The sequence below is a fragment of the Fistularia commersonii genome, chromosome 7, assembly GCF_037954325.1.
Source record: "Fistularia commersonii isolate RoL2024-O1a breed Wild chromosome 7, RoL_Fcom_v1.0, whole genome shotgun sequence".
NCBI lineage: Eukaryota > Metazoa > Chordata > Actinopteri > Syngnathiformes > Fistulariidae > Fistularia > Fistularia commersonii.
The window spans coordinates 14,981,280-15,006,635 of record NC_141290.1 but is presented as its reverse complement, the minus strand read 5'-3'; the positions used below and the strand labels follow the sequence as shown (position 1 = coordinate 15,006,635).

Below are 25,356 nucleotides of genomic sequence, written 5' to 3'. Positions count from 1 at the left end.
AATATAGTACAATCATCAAACAATAAGTTTATTCCTTGTGCACAGAAAAAGATACTGAAATTTAAAACGACATTCATTGTACAGGTTGCAATGCAGGAAGTGAGAGTATTCTATATCCCCTTTAAAGTCACTTTTCATGACTTTTTAGGGCTTGTTAGCCACTAGTCGAACATTTGTGATGGGGTTACTTAATAATAAGGGTCACATTTTTTTGCAAATTATATCATGGATTAATCAAGAAATTGAATAGAAGGAATAAAACTTACCACAGTCTCTTTGTGTCTTTTAACATCTACTTTTTAACATGAAGTTTAAAGTATGCATGTAATATCTTCACACTCATCTCTAATAAACACAGTCAGTCAGGGCCAGATATACATCATGTGAGTGGGGCACTGAGGACAGATGTGGGCCACATGTAGGCCACCTATTCATGACTGTTTAAAATTATGCACACAATCCATTTTAATGTGTGAATGATAAGATATTTTGTAATTACACAAATTCGTCATGCATCACTAAATACTACACAATCAACAGTGTGTGTCTTGTGTTTTCACACATTGTCAGCGTTTTAATACATAAAGATATGGACGTCTTGTTGTTTTGTTTTTTTTTTCATTCATTTTCCCCCCATAAACACAAAACCCAGTATCTCGTTGTACCTTGCTTTCCTTGTCCTACAGCCTGCCAGCGGTGTGATAAAGTCATTGTAAAAGATTGGTGGGAACCTGGAGTCACTTAATGCACATCGATCAAACAGATCAAGGACAAGTGCTTATGATGTTCTTCCCTCAGTGCTGCATCTCATTACCTGCACAATCTTGATTTAACTTTTGATACGGAGCTGATGTCACTGCATTACACAACGCACCACTAATTGTTGAAATTGTGTGACTCTGCCTCATTACCCTACATTTAAAGCTATGGTTTATTTTGTTTATTCTCTCAGGGATAATACCTTTACATAGCTTCTCCAATCGTTCATAATCCTTGTTGTCTTGTTTTTCCTTAGTGTTGGTATGAATGTCACCAGAATTTTTAAAGTGTAATTTAGTGAAAACTTTACATGTATTACAGCTTGGACTTGAACACATTTATTTCAATTAAATAATTACAGACAAAAATCACACATTTCGCGCCAACTTTAACTTGCCCGACTGTATGTTTCTTCGTGCATGTTTCTTGTATGACGATGCGGGGTGGGGTTAGTATTATGGACAAGGCAGATTATATGACGCTGGTCAAAGACACACACATTAACATAACGAAGACCATTCAACAAGTACCCAACCCTTTTAGACAGGAATCTCCCAACAGTATTTTCAGGACTGAAGAAGCCTCTTCATGAGAAGTAAAAGGAAAGAAATTAAGTCCGTCTGTGAGATCTGACAATGATTGACAATGACCTTGATGACTGAGACCCTCCACATATGCTAAACAGCATTGATAGTCAACACTGGACCACTTGTCAAGGTTAAAATTCAGAAACAAGATGTCAAAGTCCACGTCCAATGAAGTGACCAACTCACTGGTGAGAATGATTGCTGTGAGCTGTAGACGGCTCTCTTTTGCATGGCAGAAGATTAGGCGCTGCAGATTGCTTCCATGACATGCAAATTATGAACTGTTGTCAAGAAAGACAATTAAAAAATAGCAAAACCCTGCAGCTGTATGACGATTAAAGGGAGGAAAAAACAGGTTATGATCAAGAGTGCCAAAAATGTGGCTCCCAAAGGAGATCACTGGACCACTGATAGTCTGTTTAATTTTGGCCTGGTATTAAGGTAGATTCTGACTGAAATTGGATTATATGGTTTTTCATTCCTGCCGTTCAAAAAAAAAAAGAAGTAAACGAATACGAAAAAATGTGCACGAGGCACAAGAGTGGACGTGACAGACAATCAGCAGCAGGGTTAGACTTGCCTGCCACATGCCGAATGTCTGCCGTAAACTCTGAAATGACCGCAAGGCGTTGCTGCTGGCAAGCAGACCGCGACTCAGCCACTTTGGACATGGCATACGTGGTGAATGTGTGGCCTTCCACATGTTGCCAGATGCAGGGCCAACATCTCCCTGACAAAAACGCTATACTTGTGTTTGCTCTCCCGGAGTTTGCAGCGAAAGAACGCAAGGGATTACCACACATTTGCCAGCCACTATGCAGCAAAGGCCCCAACAGCAATGTCAGATGCATCGGTCGTCAATGCTATGGAAGCCCTGGGTAGCGGTGCCCAGAAGGGCAGTGTTAGCTCCCCCACCTGGACAGTAAAATCCTGTAAAGCGGCTGAAGGAGGTGGGCAACGTGAGGGAGGAAACGGTTTTAGAAATTCACCATGCCCAAGAACTCCTGCAATGCCATGACCGAAGCCTGGCGGGGGAAAATCAGTCACTTCCTGGACCTCCCCAGGAAATGGAACTGCGTCTTGCGGTGATATGCAATGAACCAGGAAGTCAATCACCAAAGGCCCAAACTGACACTTGGCTGGATTGACTTTAAGGCTGTATTCATCCAGACGACGGACAGCCTGCCAGCAAGCGTTAGTACACATCCCTCAATGCTAAGAAGTTCAAACAACTCACAACAGTGAACTTCCGGGGGTGAGAGCTTGAACCACGCCCCTCTAGCCCCTAGTCCTGTGGGGACTCTATATATATGTATATATATATATATATATATATATATATGTTGTATAGTGTATTAAAGTTTACATCATCACATCAAAAATGGGAATTGTAGTAGTCCATCTTTAAGCTGTATCATGCATGGCACACGTGTTATCCTAACTCAGTTGATCTAGTTTTTCTCTTTGGTGAGGGGAAAAAAAAAAAACAGCAAAAGAAAAAAATTCACACCATGGAAAATTACATTTTTCACAACAAAACACATACATACAAAACAGCAACATTTCCAAAAATGTATAAATATTTTTAACCACAGCAACCAAGTTCAGGCTAAATTTGTTGGTAAACTTCGGGTGAGGTTGCTAAGAGATTTCTACTGCAGGCTCTTTGCAAAAACCCCTTAATTTAACAAATGACAGCTAGGATTTCATCTGGTTTTTGAGAGCTACATATTTCAGTCTGAGATCTCTGACCCAAGGTACCTACTTTTTACATCACACAGTCTTTATTATGCTCATCAGCATGTCTCAGGAAAAAGAAAAGGGAATTTTTCCTAATATCCGATCATGAGCAGCAGTGCCACTGCAAGGCACTCCTGCCCCCTGATATATGTCACCTCTGTGTGATAAACAATATATTCTCGCGCAGCGGTGTCCAACAACTCAGACCTGCCTTTATTTCATTGCCTCCTCATTGTCAGCTTACAGGTAACCTGTCTACCGCAGAGTGACAGGCATAATAACCGTCTCTGGATGGCCTTGTCTCAGATCGCTTTCGATAACATGCTTGCATAACAGTGTCTGAATTTACGTGCCGACCATGCCTGACCTCCAGCCTTCTACCTCCAGGGTGCAGCTAAATGCAGCTGGTCCGTTCCTGTCCGTGGCACAGTTTTCATGAGGCACGGCTCTAATCCTTGTATGTAATCTGGTGGTTCCAGCAGCCAAGCGCAATGTGTTTGCACTCTGTAATACTGGAATGAAAAGGCCTGGCAGCAGAGTGGGCGCACCAATATCTACAGCTATGATGGTGCCCAGTAGTACCTGGTGTAGAGGAATGATGTTAACAGCAGAGAATGCTAAGTAAATGATCATATTTCATAAGGACATTTACTTTAGAGTGAGATATATGAAAATTGATGTAAATTTGATCATATTTACAAAAATGCTTAAAGCAATGTATGAAAGAAAAGGTGTACAAGACAGTGGTGAGACCAGTGATGCTGCATGGCCTAGAAACAGTTACAATGATGAAAAGACAGGAGGCAGAGCTAGAGGTTAAAGAGATGAAGATGCTAAGGTTCTCTTTGGGAGTGACCAGGATGGATAGGATCAGGAATGAGTCTATCAGAGGAACAGCACATGTTAAATGTTTTGGATAGAAGGTCAAAAAAGACGTACTGAGATGGTTGGGTCATATACAGAGGAGGGTTAGTGAATATATTGGTAGACGGATCCTGGAATTGGAGCTGCCAGACAAGAGGTGTAGAGAAAGACCAAGGAGAAGATTTATGGATGTAGTGAGAGGACATGAAGGTAGTTGGTGTGAGAGAGGAGGATACAGAGTATAGGGTTAGATGGAGAAGGTTGATTCACTGTGGCGACCCCTGAAGGGAAAAGATGAAATGAGAAGAAGATTAATTTAGCAATGACATTTCATGATTAATCTTCATTCATTCATTTAATTAGAGGGTCATAATATCCTCGTCAAAATTGTATACTAACAATGGCTGATGTTGACGTTGGTGTTGCCTTGAAGTTGTGTGAACTACTTACCAACGTCTTTCAAACATCCAAAGACAACACCTGTTTTTAACATTTTTTATACTAGATTTGTGACTTATTCCAAGAAGAAGAATAAAGGAAAATAAATAATTAGGGCTTTAGAAGTTTGATCGCACCCAAACAAAAGACAACTGTTTTCTGACACAGAAGCTCACATAACCTTCACTTTGAAGGTCGATTTTTATGTTTGACGCTTGATGGGAATAGTGCCAGTGTAAACCACAACACACTGTCACTAATTTTGATGAGTTTGATTTTAAAAGGCTCTTTTGTCATGGCTATTCTCACCTGTAAGAGGTTGTAGAATGTGAAAAATTTTATTTTAGTGACTTTGAATCTTTCTCCTTTTTCTATCTATTGCACTCTGTAGTGCAGAAATATTAATTCAATTTGGCTTGTGGCAAAAAGGAACGTAAGTACTTTTCTTTTTACACAGTCCTAGATACATTATGCATATGATGGTTACAATGAATGCATGTTTTGCCAGCAAAATCAGCATTCAGTTCAAATTAACACAGCATTTGCACTATATGTAAATATGAGCATTAAAAGGTTTGGAACTCGTTTGCACCATCAGTTTGCTGGCCTGCATTAGATATGGTTCCTGAGAGTAGTGACAGACAGAGCGACCTATAATTTGAAGCATGAAATCCATTTAACCTGTCCATCAGACTGTAGGGGAGCAGAGCCTGCAGAGCAGTAAATGCACAGGTAAAGAGGCAGGACGAACAATGCCGAAGAGTGGCTCTGTTTACAGAATGAATATTACCATTACACCGCACACCTGTAGATATCGCTCTCACTTACACGTCTCCTCAGTCAGCAAGCACCCCACATCAATACCGCAGAGCCTCAGTCAGTCATGGCAGCTATAAGTGCGCCATACTAATGAAGTTAAAACCCGATTCGCTTTTATTCTGCCGTATCATATGTTATTTAGTTTATGACTCTGCTAAGGTGCAACATTTTTGAAACATGCTGTCCTGTATTGTCCCCAGTTTGCCAACCTTTGCGTCCCATAAAAGTCATGACAGTGAGATTCAGTTCTGATTTATTGTTGTACCCTAAGACTCTCTCACCTCGAATATGAAAACTCTCCTGGTGTACAGTGATGGTGTCTACCTCTTCAGTATTGTCGCTCAGACATATAAAGCCTTTGGTTACAAGAAGGAATATAGTGTTTTAATGAGTAATGGCTTGTATTATATTTTCTGCCAGTGCTTTATGAGATTAACTGTACAAAATACACTATATCATCTGCACATTTTATTAGAGCAAGTGCCCTGAGATATATCACATCACACCACCAGTCTTTACAATGTGTTAAATTACAACAATATAAAGAAGAAAGAACAACAAAATAGTTAATAAAACTAAACGTGTGCATTTTATGGCTGTGCTATATTGTCGCTGGTGGCCCTGAAAAAAGAGAAACTCCAGCATAGGAACATGAATTAAGGTGAATTATTGTAAATAAGAATCTATACAGCACTGGTTTACATGAAGTGATGTCTATGATTTTTTTTTTTAATTGCGAATAAGCACTGATTACCCCATCGTCAAGAAACTCCAATTCAAATTATATAAGTTTTGCAATTTTCATGTTGCTAATTTCAATCACCAGTAAATAAGATACATGAGAAATAGGCAAAAAAAACTTTTGCACTGCCTGGATTTGGAAACCAGCACCTTCCCAATTATCTCAGAGGAATGCCCATTTAAAGTGTAAATAGAGGTCTGGCAAAACATACTAAGACAGAACTATTGTAATGAAACCATTTGACAAAACTAAAAATAAAAACCACAAGTCAAGGCACTTCAATTATACTCTTTTTTATTCTTTGTTCTCATCTCTTTTGAAAAGAAGACAATGTTGCCCTAAAAGATGTGTGAGCTAATGATATTAGGCAAATTAGCATGGATATGAAGTAAAGTGGTTCATGACAATGCTCTGATCATCTCCTTTGTTGCTGCTCGTCTAAGTCTTCAAATGAGTAACTGAATGGAAAGAAATCCCATTAAGACATTATTTGAGAGCTATTCGGCTGTCTGTCTAATCACGGTTTTTGACTTGTAGATTTAAATCATAAAGAATTTAGAGTGAAATACGAATGGACATTTTTAAGTCGTTATCGTCTACTTATAAAACAGCGTGTGTAGGACATGCTCTCATTACTCTCCTAAATCTTGCCATAAAACTAAACTTCATGTGGTCCATATCTTGTGCGGGAGATTGTAATATCCTTAGTAACCACGAGTGTTTCACATTGTACCCCTCCACCTAACCGGCACGAAAAACAGACATAAAAAGACTAACAGTGGTAATTTTCCTAACGCTGCCGGAAATTATATTCACTGATTCAGGGTTGAATCTTTCACAGTTGGCCTGCAGTATGTTAGCTGAATTTCCTCCAGTGCCTGCTGATGCAGCTGCATCCTATAAATAGGCTGACCCTAGACAGCCAGAGAGAGGAGGGTTTTCGTTAACCCCTGAGACCCCGTCCTAATCTGACCCCAATAATAGGAGGCATCATTAGAGACCCAGCTCAGCTGGCCAATCAGAGAGCATAGTCCACCTTCCGTCTAGAGGGATCTTGGCATATGCTGTCTCAGAAGAGGTACAGCCTTTTCAAATTCGAGCCCTTGTCAGCTACCAGTTGTTGATTCCTCTTTCACCTGCTGGCTACCTCAGCCAAATTCACTATCTGCCACAATTCAGACAACAGAGGAGATATTTGACACCCATGTCTGTCTTTGCATATCTCTAGAAGGCAGAATGTTGGCAAGGTCGATTTGCATGTGTCTCCTTTGCATTTTTTGGCTAATGTTACAAGATGGTCCACTGAGCCCCATGAACCAAACAGTGAGCAAACAGAGCCGATGGTTTGCTCACTGACAGCAGGCTAATTATTTCTATGTGACAATTAGGCAAGCCCTATTTGCTGCAGATGTAACATGGTGAGAAAGAGACTTTACTCTGTATACATTCTCAGCTGTTCACAAGCTGAAATGTATTCAGCTAAGAATTGATTAAATGCCTGATCGACCCCCCACAGGTGAACAACTTGTTGACAGCCACTGTTGCCCGAGGCTTGAACCCAAATGACTGCTTTGCCTCACCTGGGAGGCTCCCTTCATTAGCCAACACCTGTGAACACCATATTTTTGTGGTTATTTACTGACTAAATGATCTGAGCATTTGTTTCTTGTTTGGAAACTAGTCCTAAATAGGTCTGCATATCAGTTTATATCAATGAATATTGATCACTTTTAATTACATTTTTAATGACGCTCAGGATGGAAAAGTTTGGATTCCATTTCTTTATCCATAAGATTATTAAGAAAATTTTAAAATGCACATCAAATATTCTCATTCAACAATATTGTATTTGAGTGATTTTTGCCGTGCAACTGAAATTGACATGTTAGGTGACAGGCACTAACTGTGTGTCAGTCATGATGAGCGGTAAATGAGCCAGGAAGGCATCAGAGTCAACAATTTTTAATGGGCTTTCACATATGTCTGCTCTTAAATCATTAAAGAGGAACTGTTGATATCCTACTGGATAATTGTCTTTTTGCTGCTGATGAAATGTTTGAACTGATACATATTTCATTTTTTATTGGCTTAAAAGCAGTGTCTCCATGTCCATAAAGCAAGTGTAAATTTGTCTACAGCTGTTTTGTGCCCATTCTCAAACTGAATATCAACATTCAATTTTGACTATAGATTTGGCCATCAATTCAGTGCACCACAATTCTCCTCCTGTTCATTCACTATTGTTCACTGTCTTATATCTGATGCAGTTTCGGTGCTTCTCATCCTGTTTGTTTACTACCCTTTAACAGATTTTTGATCAATCTCATATGAAAAGCATATCAGACCGTGAGACTGCCACAACTCTGTGTGACTGTGAATCTGATTAGGTGAAAGAACCAGTGTCACTGAGCACCTTGATTAAGTGGAAATAAAGAGATTATTACTGCTTTATGTGACTCATCTTACAATCAAACAGAAATTGACACACTGTCTATTTGATTGTTTTGTCTATGACACCTCCTTGCCGAAGCAAGAAAATACCAAGCCTAAATTATTTGATAACAAAGTCCATTCAAAATTACATTTGTTTACTACTCACGTAAAAAGTGTGAGCTTGGAGTGGAACGCTCCAGTTTGTCAGTACCGTTAAACGTGTTTTCATCAATGTAGAAATATATATCGTATTTATTTGATTTGGGATCTTGTGAAATGTGCTAAGACTCAGCTCCCATAAGAAAGTTAGGGAATGTATCGTCAACTGCTCCAAGCGAGGAAATCATTCTGAGACGTGTCTTGACTCCCTGTGGTGACGTTTTAAAAAGGTCCATGACTGTAACTAGAGTGGTGACACAAGTCTGGAGTAGTTAGAAAAGATAACTTTCAAGCATGGATTTGCTTTTAGCAGCTGACCTTTTTTGGGTTAACTTTATCTGTTCTGCAGCCTAAAACAAAGCCACATCACTGCTCACTGTCTTCATCCCTAACTGATATTAAAAATGAACAGATGGCCACATTCCCAGTTCCATGAAAAAGGTGCCAAAAAGACTTCCCTTGGTCTTCATAGCTTATCACCAGATCGACAAGGTTTCACTATATGCCTAAAAACGGCAACAGGGGTCACATTTTACCCGTTAATAGAATGCATCAATTTTCAAGGTGTGTGGTTTGTTTGCCTATCATTCTTCCTCTTATCGCACAGATACTATCAGATCAGATATCTGAATGTTCTGGATTTTCTCCCGATCGGATGTTGCTTTGTGGCACATACTAAAAGAGGGAAGGAAGGACCTACCTCAGACTAATCTGTTTTGAATATGTATTTATTTACGTGTTTTACGTTTTATTGAGAGCGAATGGTTGTTTGTCTGTGTATGTGGCCCTTGCAATTGACTGGCGACCTATCCAGGGTGTAACCCGCCTCTTGCCCAATAACAGCTGGGATAGGCTTCACACCCTGAGCAGGATAAATGGTAGATAATGACTGACTGAATGTATGAACGTTTTGTCCAGACTTTAGCGTAAACTTTTTAAGGAATGAAAGGGCAGTGTGTAAACTTTCTAAGATCAGATGCGTTCCTGCCCAAGACAATAGCCTGGAAGTTTGCAAGGAAATGTATGTCTTGGTTCGTTTCTATGATCGTTACTGAAATGATTGCAAGGGCTGTTGGTAAATCGCCGAGGGGAGGGTAAGATGGCTTCACTTTTTGAGTAGGCTCTGCATCTCCTTCAGATGTCAAACAGTCTGGAGGGCATCCGGCACATTGGTGTTGCCGCAAGCAGCGCTCCGGACCATCAGACTCTCTGTCATTAGTAAATATGATGCTCGACTTCCAGCCCTGCGATGCTTCCTTGTCTCCATATTGCTGTGTAGTTCATCATTTATGGAGAAGCTCTGTTACAAACAGTATTATGAAAAAATGTGTCGTCATAGCAACATAAAATGTTTCGATCCGTCAGTGCAAAGCGAATCGCACAAATTGCTATATTCTCTATGGGATAGATGATACCTGCCTGCATTTTTAGATATCAGTAGCTATTTTTAAAATAATGGTTTTGTGTTCCAATTTTTTAACATGTGGGATGCTACCTGACACGCTTTTGGGTCACTGACTGGGGTGCTCCAATATTTCATAGACAAAAAAACAAGTTACATTTACTTAAAAAGACAGTTCTTGTGTTAATGAATCATGCAGGATCATCTTGTTGCTAATCTTTTGACATTTCCTGTTTTATATTTACAAAATTTCTAAAAGCATCCCACTTACTGGTCACAGTATATAAAGGTCATATATTTCTATGTTCCTGCCTTTGGTTGTTTCAACACTCACAACTCCCTGTGCAGCACCACTTAACAATCTAAGCCAGAGGCAATAAGCTTCCTCTTGAGGCATGAGGTTATATGAGCTACCCTGCATTCACAGGCAACAACTGTTTGCTCACATAAATACAATTTAGCTTTGTCTCTTCGTGTCGCAATGTGTACATTACACATTATAGGGACTAATCATGAAATGCTTTGACTTTGTTTACCTCAGTGAAGGGATTGGATTGGATCAGAATGATAGCATCTTTGCTAGCAAATGGAAGACGGATTCCTGGCCAACCAACAATTTCCTCTTCAAAGCAGCATTAGTGGCTCCATTAAAATCCTGTCACCCTATTCCTTTATGGCTGTCTGTGGCTTCTGGAGAGAGAAGAAATCACAGTCATTCAAATGCTAAGTGACTCTAGCACTCCTGTGAATATTAGGCTGCATAGAACCACTCCATCATGTACTAAGCACAGAAAAAAAGAGAAAGAAAAGAAAAGAAAAATGGACCACTGTTTTAAATATCCTATCCCTCTACCTCTGCGGTCCCTCATCACGAGCCATTACCTCTGAAGAAATCAGAGAGCTTGACACATACAGATACAGAACACCGTGTCAGTCTTCATTAAGACTTAACACCATGCACAAATACACTCCGATGACTGCCTAAGAGAATCTCTCGTTATCAGAGCCTTTTCAATCACTTGCTTTTTGACATTACAAGAAACAATGTTATCATAGCAGCAAATGAATCAATAAAGTAATAGTACGCAGGAGTATTATCTGCACGCCGGGGATAACAGTTTCTGCTCAAGAGAATCTCGAGGAGCACCGAAGTCAATGATGTTCCTATTAATTATTAGAGGAATCATTATTGTGTTCTCGTTTTGCTTCACAGGTCACAGATGGAGGAACCATCAAGCAGAAAATTTTCACCTATGATGCTATGTTTAATACCAATTACTCTCACATGGAGGACTATCGCAGACGTGAAGACCTCGTGTACCAGTCAACTGTTCGGTGAGCCTAAACATAAAACATGTCTTTAAAGTCTCTCCTCTTCTTTCCATTTCTTTGCTGTGTGTGTGTGTGTGTTTTGGTTGTTTTTAATCAACAATTTATGTATCAATTCGTTTACTTTTAACAGTCAGTGTATCAAGATGAACTTCTGCTCAGTGTCACTCTCAGCCATCTGCTGCTGGTCAGCCAGATTCAGGCTGAAGTGACTGAGAGAGTGAATTATTATCTGACGACTTGAGTTGATGGACGGCTTGAAAAGCTGTTTCATTAAACAGGTTATTTCACTGAGCTGGCTGAGCTGTTAAGCAATACCAAGTGAATCACATTTTTTCCCAAAGTCATCCCCTACACTTGTTATAATCTATTTGACTAATGTTAAAGTGCAAAGAGGTAACCTAAAGACTGATTTCAGAGCAAATACTGCAAATCTCACTGACAAGTATTGCCATGGTTCGAGTCCCATGAGTCATTGTTATGTTTTAATGCATCAAGGAGCTTCTGCTCACACAGGGCAGGAGTCTGTAGATTAGCTTTGGCTCCCATTACAGCTGCAAGCCATATCCACTGTGTTGTCTTTTGTGTAGGTGGGTAAAGAGTTCGGAAGAATACCAAGCACAATGCATAGATAAACTTGTAAGAAGGATATAAAAAGACAACCTATTGAGCAAGTGACACTGAGGTGCTGGGTTTCTTAGTTTCCGTGCACTTTTCAAAGGGTTTGAATCAACCGCACACATGGATAAAATGATCTTTTTTTTTTTTTTTTTTGTATCGCTTCAACCTTCATTGTGGCATAGCTGGACCAATTCACGCAGGGCTTCCATAAATTGATGATCAGACCGGTTTACAAGTAAAATTGCTTTTTATCTATTTATCTATTTTTTTCTGTTTTGAATTAAGGGAGATTATTGGTGCATAGTGTATTCTATATGAATGTCTTACTTTTTATGGGTTTTCTTTCCCTTAAATTTGACTGTCAAGTATTTGACAAAAAGTGCATTTGAAGAGACCAACTCAACATAATTGAAGTAGAATAGTGGAAACATCATTATGCACTGCATTTTTACTTCTTTTATCAGGCATTGTTAATACAACAACAGGTAGATTTTGTTTTCCCAATCCACCAGATCCAAATTGCCAGAAAGGTAACATTCTTTTCTACTTTGGTTTTAGACGCATTATTTGCAAGTGCATTTACAACAGAATTAGACCAAAACCATTTAATTAACATGTCTCTGCATTTTCCATTTCTAAATGCAACAACAAAATTTAAGTGCACAGGCAGTTAAGCTGTGCTCATTTCTATAATTTGAAAAACAAAAAGCACTGTAAGGGGGGTAAAAGGATGTAAATTTGCACTGTAATGACAAAAAAAGATAACTATTCTTTTATGTTGTTGAAATTAGACAAAGTATCATGAAGTACTGAAGACCAACCAAGAAATTATGTCGAAACCGATGCAACAAATTGAACTTTGCGTCCTGTTGCAAGTGACATGTGCGCCGATTAATTCTGTTACTTCTTTCCTACTGAGTTGGCCCATAAGGCTTACGCCACCCTGTTTACCACATTAAACCGGAAATTCAATCACTAATGAGGACAAAAGGTGATACTGAACTGTAATCACCGACTCTGCCCTGGATAAAGATTTCAGTGTCAAAGACTTAGCTAACATCTGGCCAGGATGTTCTTTATTCCAGTTACTTAAATCCCAGGTAGCCCTGCAAAGCTACACTCTGTATGCTTTTACCAGCTTTAATATGAGGGAGCAAAAGTTACAGAACGTGAGACTGGAAAGAGGTGGCGTCGTTTGCCTGGCGTTGGCCCGATTATGCGAAGACAGCGTCCCGGGAAATGTCCGCTTTTACCCTAAGCCTTTAACAATATGGCCAGCAGCTGTCTGGCCATCTTCTCCTTTCTGGTTCCTTCTGCTCGGGCTCTCCTAGTGCAGACCCTGCTTAAATGTTAAGCAACATGAGGAAAGTGCAAGCTATACATCACACTTAGGACTACATTGAAAACTGGAATACTTCACCTTTAATGTAATGATCCTACTTTCATCATTCTCTCTTATCTTATTATTATCCCTCTGCTTTTATATTTGATTCAATCCCCTATGTCTCTTCCTCTGCATATTTTTCTGTCTCCTCTTTTCACTCTCACATGTGTAATGTAGCTGCCCGGCTGAGAATGATTTATCTGGACAAACCTACTACCCCTTTGGGAGAGCAGGCATCATCACAATAGGATGGCATACACACTTACATGCACATAGACATGGAAACATGGATGCACACACAAACGCAAACATAATTGCCCTCCATGCCTGCTCCCACACACAAATAAACAGAAAGTAGGAGTGAGGCATCGCAGAAAACAGGTAGGATTTTAAATGAACCAGCATCAGAAACAGTTTGGCGCTACTTCCACTGACCTGTATCCCCATCGGTATCACGATGCTGAGCTTGTGTTAGCCAACCAGGGCGAAACATCCTCCATAGTCTCACCATCTATTCTGTCCCTCTGACTGGTCCCAGACTAATTTTCATGCTTTAACATTGGATTTAACCACTACTAAGAAATGCGAAATGGTTGAATTTCACCGGCTACAAGCTCCAGTTTCCACCTGTGAATTGTTAATCTCCTGCAGAAACCAAGGCATCTGCATTCACCACTTTTATGAACTAAAGATATTCTTTAGAGAAATGCATTTTTGGTTCTTCACTTTTCCTTTTGTAGAACATTTTAATCTAAAATAAGATGTTATTATGTTAAATAATTATGAAACTGTTTGGGAGATGGCACTTGGATTAATTAGTCTGACATGTATCAATTGTTTAAAGATTGGTAGCATCTGGAACCTTCTCTGCATTAAAGTGCCAATTAACATCTTAGTTATTATAAGACAAAATATGACGTATCTTAAATGCAATTCATGACACTTGAACTGTGAAGATTGCCGAGTATAACCTTCAAGGTCTGCAACACCGCCCTTTTTGGAATGTTTGTTTTTGACGATCATCGGAGGCATTTTATAATGTGTAATGTGACAGTTGTGTTTGTGAGTGTTCTCTTAGAAAGGAAATTCATTGACAGAATATATATAGAGCTCAGGGCACTGCAGCATAAGAAAATACATCTTCACCAAGTGATAATGCACAAAGCCCACTACAAATTATCAAAGAACCTCTCAGCAACGTTTCAAATTCAGTGAGCTTGGTATTTAAATGCAATAACATATTTAGTGATTATTGATTATTGATTCTTCATTTAAGAGGACAACAGCAAAAATCAGCATGTATCTAGCTGTGCCAGTATTAGTGAGATGGCTAATAATGAACTTTAGCATCTTTGGCCAGATGTTTCAATACCCATGACATTTACAGAAGAGGAACAAATCTTTTTTTTACCAAGTTCAAATTGTTATAAATAAACAAGAGTGCAAAGCAAAGATCGGAGCTTTGCTAGCTCTTGACTCACCGCTGTCCGGGAGGCTATTGCATTTGAGTCCCCCGACCATCAGCATAATCTTGTCTGTTGTTGTGAGGCTCCGAGCTGCTCAGAGCAACTAAAGACACCAAAGCAATAGTAAAATGGCACGAACAAACACCATTTTAGCACAAATGGCCGCTCAAGAAACATGAATTCTCCTAATTCAACCTATCAAAACCGACCATAACCAGCCCTCAAAGCATACAGCCATGGATGCTGCAATAAACAGGGGACCGTGATAAGATAAAGAGTATATCGATGAATAAAAATGCTAAAAGATGTAGTTTCAGGTTTGTAAAATAGGAATTTTAGCCTCAAACATAGTTTTTTAACATGCATAGTTCATGGGTCAGTGTGGCTCTGCTCACAAGACATTATATGGATATATATCACACATTATAACCCAATAGAAACACCTGCTGCAATTTTGGACTAGATGTTTACGGGATGCGGCAAACATTCTACAAACACGCTGTGAAGCATTGCAACCTTGCTCAAGCTGGCCACATGTCACTTATTTTGCAGTCCGTGTTTTGGAGAACATAAGAACATGCATTTTACTCCGGTTCAGCGGTGTTTTATTTCTATTTATGCATCTACTGTAAATTTATGTAAATGCTGATTATTTTTCAAGCTTAATATATAAATCTGACAGGTTTGGTGGCTGCTGTAGATTTCCTTCAGGGGAATAATGATAATGAAATGCTGTTTATGCACATGAATGACAAGAAAAAGCAAAAAACACATTCCCACAAGGCTTTTATGCTACAAGTCTGAGAGCACCACCCGTGACAGAAGAGCCTCAGTTACACTCAACATTTCTTCAAAGGTTATAAAGGTTAAGAGCAGATGTGATGAATCATGTAGTTGGAATGTTAAAATCATCCCAAAACACATTACATTTAACTTGTTTCCCAAGGCAGCTGATGGACAGCTGAGCTCATGAGATGAGTCACTGTCGGTGGTCATAAACTCCGGCAGAAAGCCAAACACACAAGTAAACAAACAAATGGAAAACAAGTGCATCCAGATGTTTGGCCTCTGAAAACACTTCTGTTGTCATCTCGTGTTCAGCCTTTTTTTCTTGCTAAATGTTGTTTCTCTGTCAAATCTGCAACATGTTGTGCTTTGTGTCCCTTTTAAATGCTCTAGTGTCAAAATGATGTTTTCTTAATTTTGTTTTTTTTTTATTTTTGTGAGAGTCTGTGTGTTTGGGTCCTCATTTTTTTTCTCTTTTACTTGCACTGCTGCCTGTTCAATTTACAGTGCCAGTACACACACACACACACACACACACACACACACACACACACACACACGAAACCACTTCCTTTTCTTTAATTAAGAATGACTTCTGGTTATGTTTGCCTGACAAGAAGCGTCTTTTGGTTTACCATATGTTACTAATTCATTTTTTTGTAGTGTTGCTCTTCAAAATCAGCAGAACCGTCAATTGATGCAAGGTTTGTTGTTTGTACAATATCTGATATTAAATCTGTTACCATCACGTCTGCTGCTATCCGTCAACTGAACTTAACTCACTTATGCATTTTTCATGGCGAAATTGAAACAGTTTTTTTTTTTTTGACACTTTTATGGTGGGGTTACGTCTTGCTTAATTTATAGCGTGTTTTGCTCTCATTTGTGTTCTTTATCCTTTATTCCATAATAGAGACATAATATAAAATGAAGTTCATTTGACATTTCAGTGCTGACTTCTTCACCTCAATTATTTGATATCAGAGTTCTTTTTAAGCACAACTATCTATATTTTTTTAATTAGAAACAAGGTTCATTCCATGTATTATTATTAAAAAAAAACCTTTAATGTCATGTAAGAATTTGCTCCCAAAACTGATTATGTGAATTGTTTGGAAAAATATTTTTCGCAAAGCTGTTATGTAATCCTTATTTCTTCTAACAGTTTAATATCCTTCTCTGGATCTAGCTTCCATTTAGCAAGACAGAACCTCTTATCTATCTATCTGTTTTTTGAAATCCATCTCTGATTCCAGGAAGCATGAGTGTTTCTTATTCACTTTCTGTTGCTTTAGAGTCACTTTACAACTGAAGGGTAGAACACATATCTTACTGATCTTTGCATTTTTGGATTTCCCTCTTAAGTGTTCCTTCTTAAATTTTATTGCAGACTTCCATGTCACCAGGACTTAAGGTCTCAAGCCCTTTTATTTGGATTGGCAGGATATTATGGTAATTTGGAGCAACTGACAAGGACAATGGGATTCATCTTTACATCATCTACAGTTTAAAAACCCACGTGTGAATCTGATGTAGAGTTCTTAAGACCTATTTTGGGAATGAAATTAAGGGAAATATAAATTTAGATGTCGGTTCATGCAGCTCAAACTGTCAGCAAAAAACCTTGAGGGACTGCTCTTCAAACCAGGTACGAGACATTGGGCACGCAAGCGTAAATAAGAGAAATATTGTGAGCACACAAAGTGACACACACACTCAGTAGACAGTCAATTAGTTACAAATTTCATGGAAACAGGAGATAATGAAACTCAAAAGGATAGGGCACCTATAATTTGTATCTCGGATGCCGAAGATTTTTGATTGAACTTTTCCTCCCTTTTCAATGGTTGGATTCTATTTTGCTTTTTTTCTCATATTTCCTAACCATTAATTTAAAACTGTATAGCCACTTTACCATCAGAGAGGGAGTGTTTATTAAAATAATTTCAGTACAAAATTGCTTTGTGACCACTCCATATTATTTGCAGCATTGAAGGAACACCAACCAATTTACAATGCCACCATAACTCAGTGATCATGTGAAGTTACATTGAGAATGGCTGTTTAAATCTCTCTCTTATTACTGTTGCAAATTAAACATAGCGTTTGATAGTTTATTGAAGACATAGATCATGCATTCATTTTCCCCATATTTATTTTATAGATATATTTATCAGATCCATGTTATATATCACGTATCGGGGTACATCTCTCCCCTTTTTATAATTTGCAGCACTTTAATATTCACAGAGTTTATGTTTAAGCCCCCCCCGCACTCAGTGTGTAAATTAGTTTCTATGTATATCATCCTGCTTAGACCTGGGTTAGTATTAGTTACCAGACAGTTACAATTTTACTAGTCATTAGTTGGTCTTACATAAAAATGTAAAAAAAAGTTAGATTTTTTTTAATAATAAAATGATACAAATAATGCCATTTTGGGGAAATACAATTTAATCAACGAAGTACTATAGTCTTTTACTTCACCCTCTGTGGACCTTTGAGTATCAAGTGATTACAATTTTAATGTTCCTGAATGGGTATATCGGACCATATTGCCACCTTAACCACAATTCAAATGTTCATTAGTATCAAAGCACATACAAACACAGTCATATCCAAACACAAGTTATGCTATGCCTTGGACTTTTATTTGTGGAAGTCAACCTATTTACGCTGATCAGTGTCATTCACTTTGGCTACCAGGTGAGAAAATTCAGTTTAACAGCTCTATCGGAACTATATTTTCTCTATTCGGACTCCTTGGATGGCGCATCTTAAGCTTTCATTTCAGATGAAGATATTGTCCACGTATTTCACTTTTATTAAGCAGAAGAAGCTCCAGTCTCATTTTGATATTTCAGTTTTGTGCTTTTTTTCACATTTATTTTCCAACAACCATAGCAATACTTTTCACCCTGGCAAATACAATAAATATCAATTCATTTGAGGTGACATAAAGTCAAAGGTCGGCCGTTTAATCTTCACTGAATCGGTCTGTAGGGCTATTGTATTCAATGAAAATTCTCCATTGTGAGATTTATTTGACAATATTTTTTCAATAATATGTCCAGCATTTCCCACCGTTTTGTCACTCAGTGTTTCCCTCTGTGCGGTAGGGAATCTATAAACCCACATAACAACAGCTTTGTGGATAAAAACAGTCAGATGAGCCACATCAACCTTTACTACAATATAACCAGGCCACGCAAACCCAGCACAACTCCCCCGGCTGACAAAATCATAGCATCATCTTTGTCACTTTGTTTTTTTCTCCTTCCCTAAGAAAACATGGCTGATTACATACCTCTCTTTGCATCCCATCTTCTTGGCGATTTGTATCTGCTTTCCAACGAGGGGAGGCAACTTACAATTTTGACCTTTTCACCCGTAATTCTTCAGGACCAGAAGGAATATCTGATAATGTTGTAGTTAATTATGTACGGAATGGGGCGAACAAGCGGTCAGAAGTAGCTCTGTCAGGTTTTTTTTTTCCTCTCACTTTTCATTTAGGCGTCTATGTTTGTTTGCATTTGAACTTCTTAAGGAAGGGCTACAAAACAGGAAAAAGCTTTCAGATGCAGCTCCGAGGGGACTATTGATCTGTTTTTGCTGTATGTGTTTTTTTTTTTGCTGCTTCTCCACTGGGGCCCATGGGGGCCATTTCAATCGATCTCCACCTTCAATGTGCTGTAGCTAAGCTCCTGCATCGTGTGGTAATTCAGTGTTCACATAGACCTGGCTTTTAAATATCCATATCAGAATTGTTAAGATGGTTTATTTCCTTGCAGACCTGTGACAACAAAATATCTTACTTTTATTCGTTTGTTTTTGGCTTTTAAAATGTATGATTTTTTTTTAACACAGTTTATGAGATTTCAGAATGTTTACATTTGCAACTGTGGCAGAGTTACAGACCCTTAGTGTTCAAGCTGTGTTAGCGAGAGAGTTTTGGTTTCTTTTTTCCTATATCCCGACTCTGTTGACTGTTCAGTTTTTTAATTAATTTTTTATTGCTTTCCTTTCATGAAGGTGTTCAATAGTACAATGTAATATGATGCAGAAATTCACGATACATATTTCAGTTAACACTCATGGTTGAAAAGGAGAAGTCAGAAGAATATAATTCTTATTCTTGTCCACCCCTTTCTTGAACACAGGGAACTGTTAATGATCTTGTCATTTACAGATAACCTGCACCAACTTCTACAACAACATAAAAGCAACATACAAAACTCGATAGATTACTAGACAAAACACCCATTTGTGAATAACATGTTTCGAAATTAATTTTTTCATGGTAAAATTCCACGCTTGAGATTTAGGGGTCCTTCTACCGCTTCTTTGTTCTTACATGTAGATTTTATCCTTATGAAAATGTCCTGTATGTAATTTATCATTGATAAAGAAAGTCCATTAAAGATAAAAAAAATCTAGAACTTACCGTCAAAACGAAATGTTCCATTTTTGAGAGCAGATTCTCAATGGACTACCACCTCTGAAATCTATGACATCAGAGATTTGAAGGGGTTGCTGAAAAATTAATCCCACCACTCTTAATATTTAACAGAAGTCTCAGTGTTAGGAGTACAACCTTTCCACTTTTTCCCACACGTCATGCTGTCAAACAAGTAGATTTATGAAATAGACCACCACTTGGAAACGCTGTGGTCAGGGGTTTCTTTTGTGGCCGACCCATCCTCTGGCAGTATACCCATGCCTTGGGTTATCTTATCTCCGAGTTCTTTTCTAAGCACTTTGAATTCATGAATGCCGCCAGCAAGAACGCGGATAACGGAAACTATGGCTTTGTTTGTGGAAAAACAAAGCAACTGGCCACATCAGCATTTAGTGTAATGTAGCCAGCCAAGACAAAGCCAATTACCTCCCCTTCACCAGCAGTGAGATCTACTGCACTATTCTCATGATTTTGCATACTGGTAAAAGAAAAGACCTACTTGTTTTATGCTTATCCCTGGAGGAAGTGCCGGTAGAGACAACCTCACTTTATTTCTCGAGGTGCTTCCAGTTTTTCATATATACTTAGCTTCTCCAAACATTTGTTCATCGCTTGTTCCTTCAGTAACACATTGATTTTCTGCTTCCTGTCCATTTTTCCATTTTTCAACAAGGGGAGGTCAAATATAATGATTTTTGTTTTTTTGACAAATGTCCCAGAGGATGAGTTAGCATTTGATAACACCCTGGAATTCATTAATTGTTTGGTGCCCATGCTACAGCAGATGTTGCACACACTGTATTTATAAATCCCACAAAGCAGCCCTCATTTACCTGTTTGTTCTGTCAAGTGAGAGACCATTTTGACAAATACATAGTCCAGTCAACATCTGTCTATGTACCAATGTGATTACAACAGATGCTAAGTTGCAACACCTGTCCCTAGAAATGCTTGAGGGAGAAAAATGGATTAGATTATCCACGAAGATTATCAGTGAAAAGGGCCATATTTCAGTTCATCACATGTGTTTTGGTTGATAACAGGCAGTCAGTGGCTTTTTTTTTAAAGAGGGACATTTACAACAGCTTATTGATTCTATCTATCTATCTATCTATCTATCTATCTATCTATCTATCTATCTATCTATCTATCTATCTATCTATCTATCTATCTATCTATCTATCTATCTATCTATCTATCTATCCATCTATCCATCTATCCATCTATCTATCTATTCATTACTCTGTCCGTCCATTCATCAATCCAACCATTGATCCATCTACAGTATCTTCAGATGCCACCTTGCATTCACAGTACCAAGAAAACTTCTCCTGAATATTTATTTCCTTTGTTTTCAGAATTGTAAGGAAAAGTATACTTTCTGGGTATTATGAGCAACTTAGTTAAAAATGTAAACATTTACTTGCTTTCGCTTTCATTTATCTACACTGAATAGCACTGACCTATTGGAGGTAAGGTCTTAATACAGCATGTATAATGTTTGACATTTTTTTCCCTTTATTGATAGCTCCCAGTTAGTATACATAGTCAGTACAAAATTAATGCAACAGTGTTTTTTTTTTTTGGAGGGGGGGGTCTCACAGCTGTTAGACTGGGCCATGAAGCGTATTTAGCCTCAATCAATTGACCATTTCTCTCCCGCTGCTGTAACTTATAGTGTTGATGCAGAAGAGTGTTCGTGTGTGTGTCTGTGTGTGTGTGCAGGGGGTAGGGTTTTTGCAAATCAGTACATCTCATCCTGTCTTGGTGACCTACTTTTAACATATGAGTCATACAGCGCCCCCACAGTATGAAATGCGAAGTGTGCGTATCTCTTAAGTTGCATGAAAAGAGGTTTGAGGTTATCTTTATTATCTCATGGAGGGAATTAGTTTTTTAGCTTGAGCTCACATCCAGCCAAAATTGAAAAGAAATTATCACCAAAAATCGATTACCGCAGCAGTAGTATAAAAACACACATGAGATATATTTAACAATAAAATTGAAAGTAACCAAATGCAAAAAATTGTAAAGAATGCAACCAAAGGTATATATCCCAATAAGCAAACCAAAAGCACAGCCACAAATTAAAGGGGTCTTTAATTTTCAATGCATTGCCAAACACATGCATGGTATGTAATCAAGCATGTTCTGGGGAAAAGACGTGACCTTTGCTAACGTTGCTAGAAATACAGTTAATATGGCCCCATTTCTCCATTTGGAATCAGCAACTGTGTCAGAACAAGGCTGACTGAGCAGCATGTGGGTGAACAACTAACTTTGCTGCCAGAGATAAAGAAAGTTTGGCTAATCTCCGCCTCTTAGCCCAATGACACTCCTCCTCACATCATACAGCTTGAAGTGATAAACCAAACTGTGTTATAAATAAACTACCTCAACAAATTAGTTTAAGAATAAAAGCAATGAGACAAAATGGCAGCTTTGCAAAATATCAGGACTTTTCTGTGTTTCTGTCGTCTCTGCTGCTTTTCTGTCTGTATTTCTTCCTGTACTAACAACCACAACGGCAGGTGGAGCAGTTGTGATAAACATGAGATGTGTGACATTTTTTCATTTTTTTGTTCCCCACAATGAAACAGATTGTTTAATTCACTAGTTGGGATGCATTAAATACCACATTTGGATTCAGCCCCACCACTGTTCAGCTGGTAAACAAGCAGGTCTGTAATTATAAAAGTTTGAGTTTGTAAATTGGCATGCACATCAGGAAAAAAATAAAGAATGGTGGATGAAAACAATATCTATGTTTATCAGTCATCATTTTGGCTTTTCATTTTGAGTCATATAATACAAGGAAGTTATACTTTTTCCAACAGGCTCTGCCAGGAAAGACATCAATAGAAAGTAATTGATTTACTCAAGTTGTATGGTAAATTACATGGTTGTACAGGACTTAACCTCTGGTTTTCCATGTGACGCTGTCATATAATAGGCGACATATGGTCAGGCACTATATATCAGTGGGAAACATTTTACTTTCTATGATTCACTTTCTACTTTCTACAATGTATAAGGTAATATATAATTCATTGTGTGTGTGCGCGCATGTGTGTGTGTGTGTGTGTGTGGCTTTGTGCTTTTTTTAAGGTTTAAATAAAAAATGAGTAATACAATATGCTGCTGTGGCATGGTGCTACAGGGGTTAGTGCTACTGCCTCACTACATAGTGACTGAAATCCAGCATCATTGTGCCAGAGCCAAAGAAACCAAAGGTCACATCTCTAATTATTGACCAGTGCCCCACACTCCAATGGTGATGAAGAGTTTTGAGAACTTGGTCCTCTTACACAACAAATAATAATAATAATAATAATAACAACAATAATAATTATAATAACAACAACAGCAACAACAACAACAATAATAATAATAGTAATAAAAATAAAAATAATAACAATAATAATAACCACCACCATCAACATTATTATAATTAACATTATTATTGTTATTATTATTATTATTATTATTATTGAGGATTTTTCATCAATGTGCTCTACAAGTAAGAAGGGATAAAAAAGTGAAATATCACAATCTGGGTATTTGGTGTAAATTCATATAGCCTTGATAGGTAGTACATTTTTTTAATTATTATTTTTTTATTCAAGATTTTCACTTATGAACCCCGGATTGTAATTGAGTAGTTGTAAGCGTCAGTATTTTAACATTTACTTAAGTAAAGGTTCAACCCACGGCAGAAGGAGTTTGTGTTAGTTAAGTGAGCCGCAGAAGAGCGTAATCATCAGAGTGAATCGCTATCGGCGGGTTCGCCTCAGAATGCCCTCGCTGTGCACCTGTGTGAACCTAATGGGAGTTTAGTGGCTGCGGATGAGCCTTTGATTGTAAAGCACATTGAAAACAGCTGAGAACCGACAGCATGGCTTCAGGGCTCTTATTCAACTAACTCGTCGCTCCATGAACATTCACTAGAGCATTCCATTTGTTCAATAAAATTTTTACTCTGATCTGTATCATTACGTAACAAGCCAACTGTAACCAAATAAATGTCCTGTTGATAGTAAATCACTTGTCTGTCTTTTATTAGGGGCATGGAGTCTTGTATGATTATAAGGATGGACATTGTTAAAAAAAGGGGGCATGTACAAAAAATATAAGTCATATTTCAGTCATCTTGCTAATTATGCACCATTTTAGCTACAACAAATGGTATTTCTGATTGATAAATCATTTAATATGCTGGATTCATGTTTAATTCAGTAATTGGTCTAGTTATTGTGGATCTATTATTTACTAGAAGATTCATAGGAATATTTAGTTCAGATTTCTCATTTCTACATTTTAGGTTAGGCAAGGAATGTGTTATGTCCTGTACTGTTAAAAACAGATGAGAGTGCCATTGTATTTCCTGGAAATAAATATTATCTCAAACAAACTGCAATCCTTGTAAAGCATTAAAGACATTTCCTGTCACATAGAGACTGTGTGAATTGAAAGAAAACAAAGTCAGCCTTAAGGGACCGTCAAGTCACCACTATTCTATTATAACTACACACTTCTTTGTAAGCTTCCATATCATGTTTCTGTTTTTGCATCACTGTTGGTATTGTCAAATGCAAAGCTTTGCTCCAACTCACAAAAGCATGTATTGTTTTTCAGGCTCCCGGAGGTGCGAATCTCAGACAATGGGCCTTACGAATGCCATGTGGGCATCTACGACCGGGCAACAAGGGAGAAGGTCGTCCTGGCCTCAGGAAATGTGTTTCTCACTGTTATGTGTGAGTACTCTTTTTACATACGTTTAGAAGACAAGCGAGCTGCCCTCCGGTGCATTTCAATTTCAAAAGACGCCGCACGGGAAAGAGTGTGTTCAAAGTCAGCAGGTTTGAGCGGAAATAAAAAGCCGGCTCATGCAGCGGCTCAATATATTCGTGATGATATGGTTTGATGGGCAGCCCCACCCTCATGGGCCTCTCTGGACACGCTCCAGCAGGGTGTTCCATCTTCTATGTCTTCTTTTACCAGCTTGTCAGTGTCATTCATTTTGAATTTTGTGCACTGACGTGGTGGGTTTGTCTGCTTGGCATACTGAGAGGCTCATTCTGCAGGAGGATTTTGCTCTCAGGTCGTAATTACAGCCTGGCCAATAATATTGATCAGCTGATTCAACTGGCTGATATCAGCCTTTTCACAGATGTATCATATCCGCTTGAATGTGGGGCAGTGTCATAGATCAATATATGTTAAAGATGTGATTGGTCGTAAGATCTGCTTTCCTAGCTGGACTCCAACATTGTTTGGATGTGCATATTTGGCTTAATATTGGTTGTGACAACTAATCATTTGATTTGATAAATCATTGGATTTAGGTGAAGATTACAGCTGGGGCTGG

At 38.4% G+C, this 25,356-nt stretch overlaps 1 protein-coding gene across 3 annotated transcripts in view; it reads left to right on the top strand.

The window, feature by feature from the left end:
* igsf21a (immunoglobin superfamily, member 21a) overlaps window positions 1–25,356 on the top strand; it is a 230,116-nt gene that overhangs the window by 111,566 nt on the left and 93,194 nt on the right. For all 3 annotated transcript variants that reach the window (XM_086149993.1, XM_086149991.1, XM_086149992.1), the window contains 2 exons: window positions 11,157–11,278; window positions 24,624–24,742. In XM_086149993.1, coding sequence (XP_086006119.1) covers window positions 11,157–11,278; window positions 24,624–24,742 — 241 coding nt within the window. The remainder of the gene's footprint in view (window positions 1–11,156; window positions 11,279–24,623; window positions 24,743–25,356) is intronic.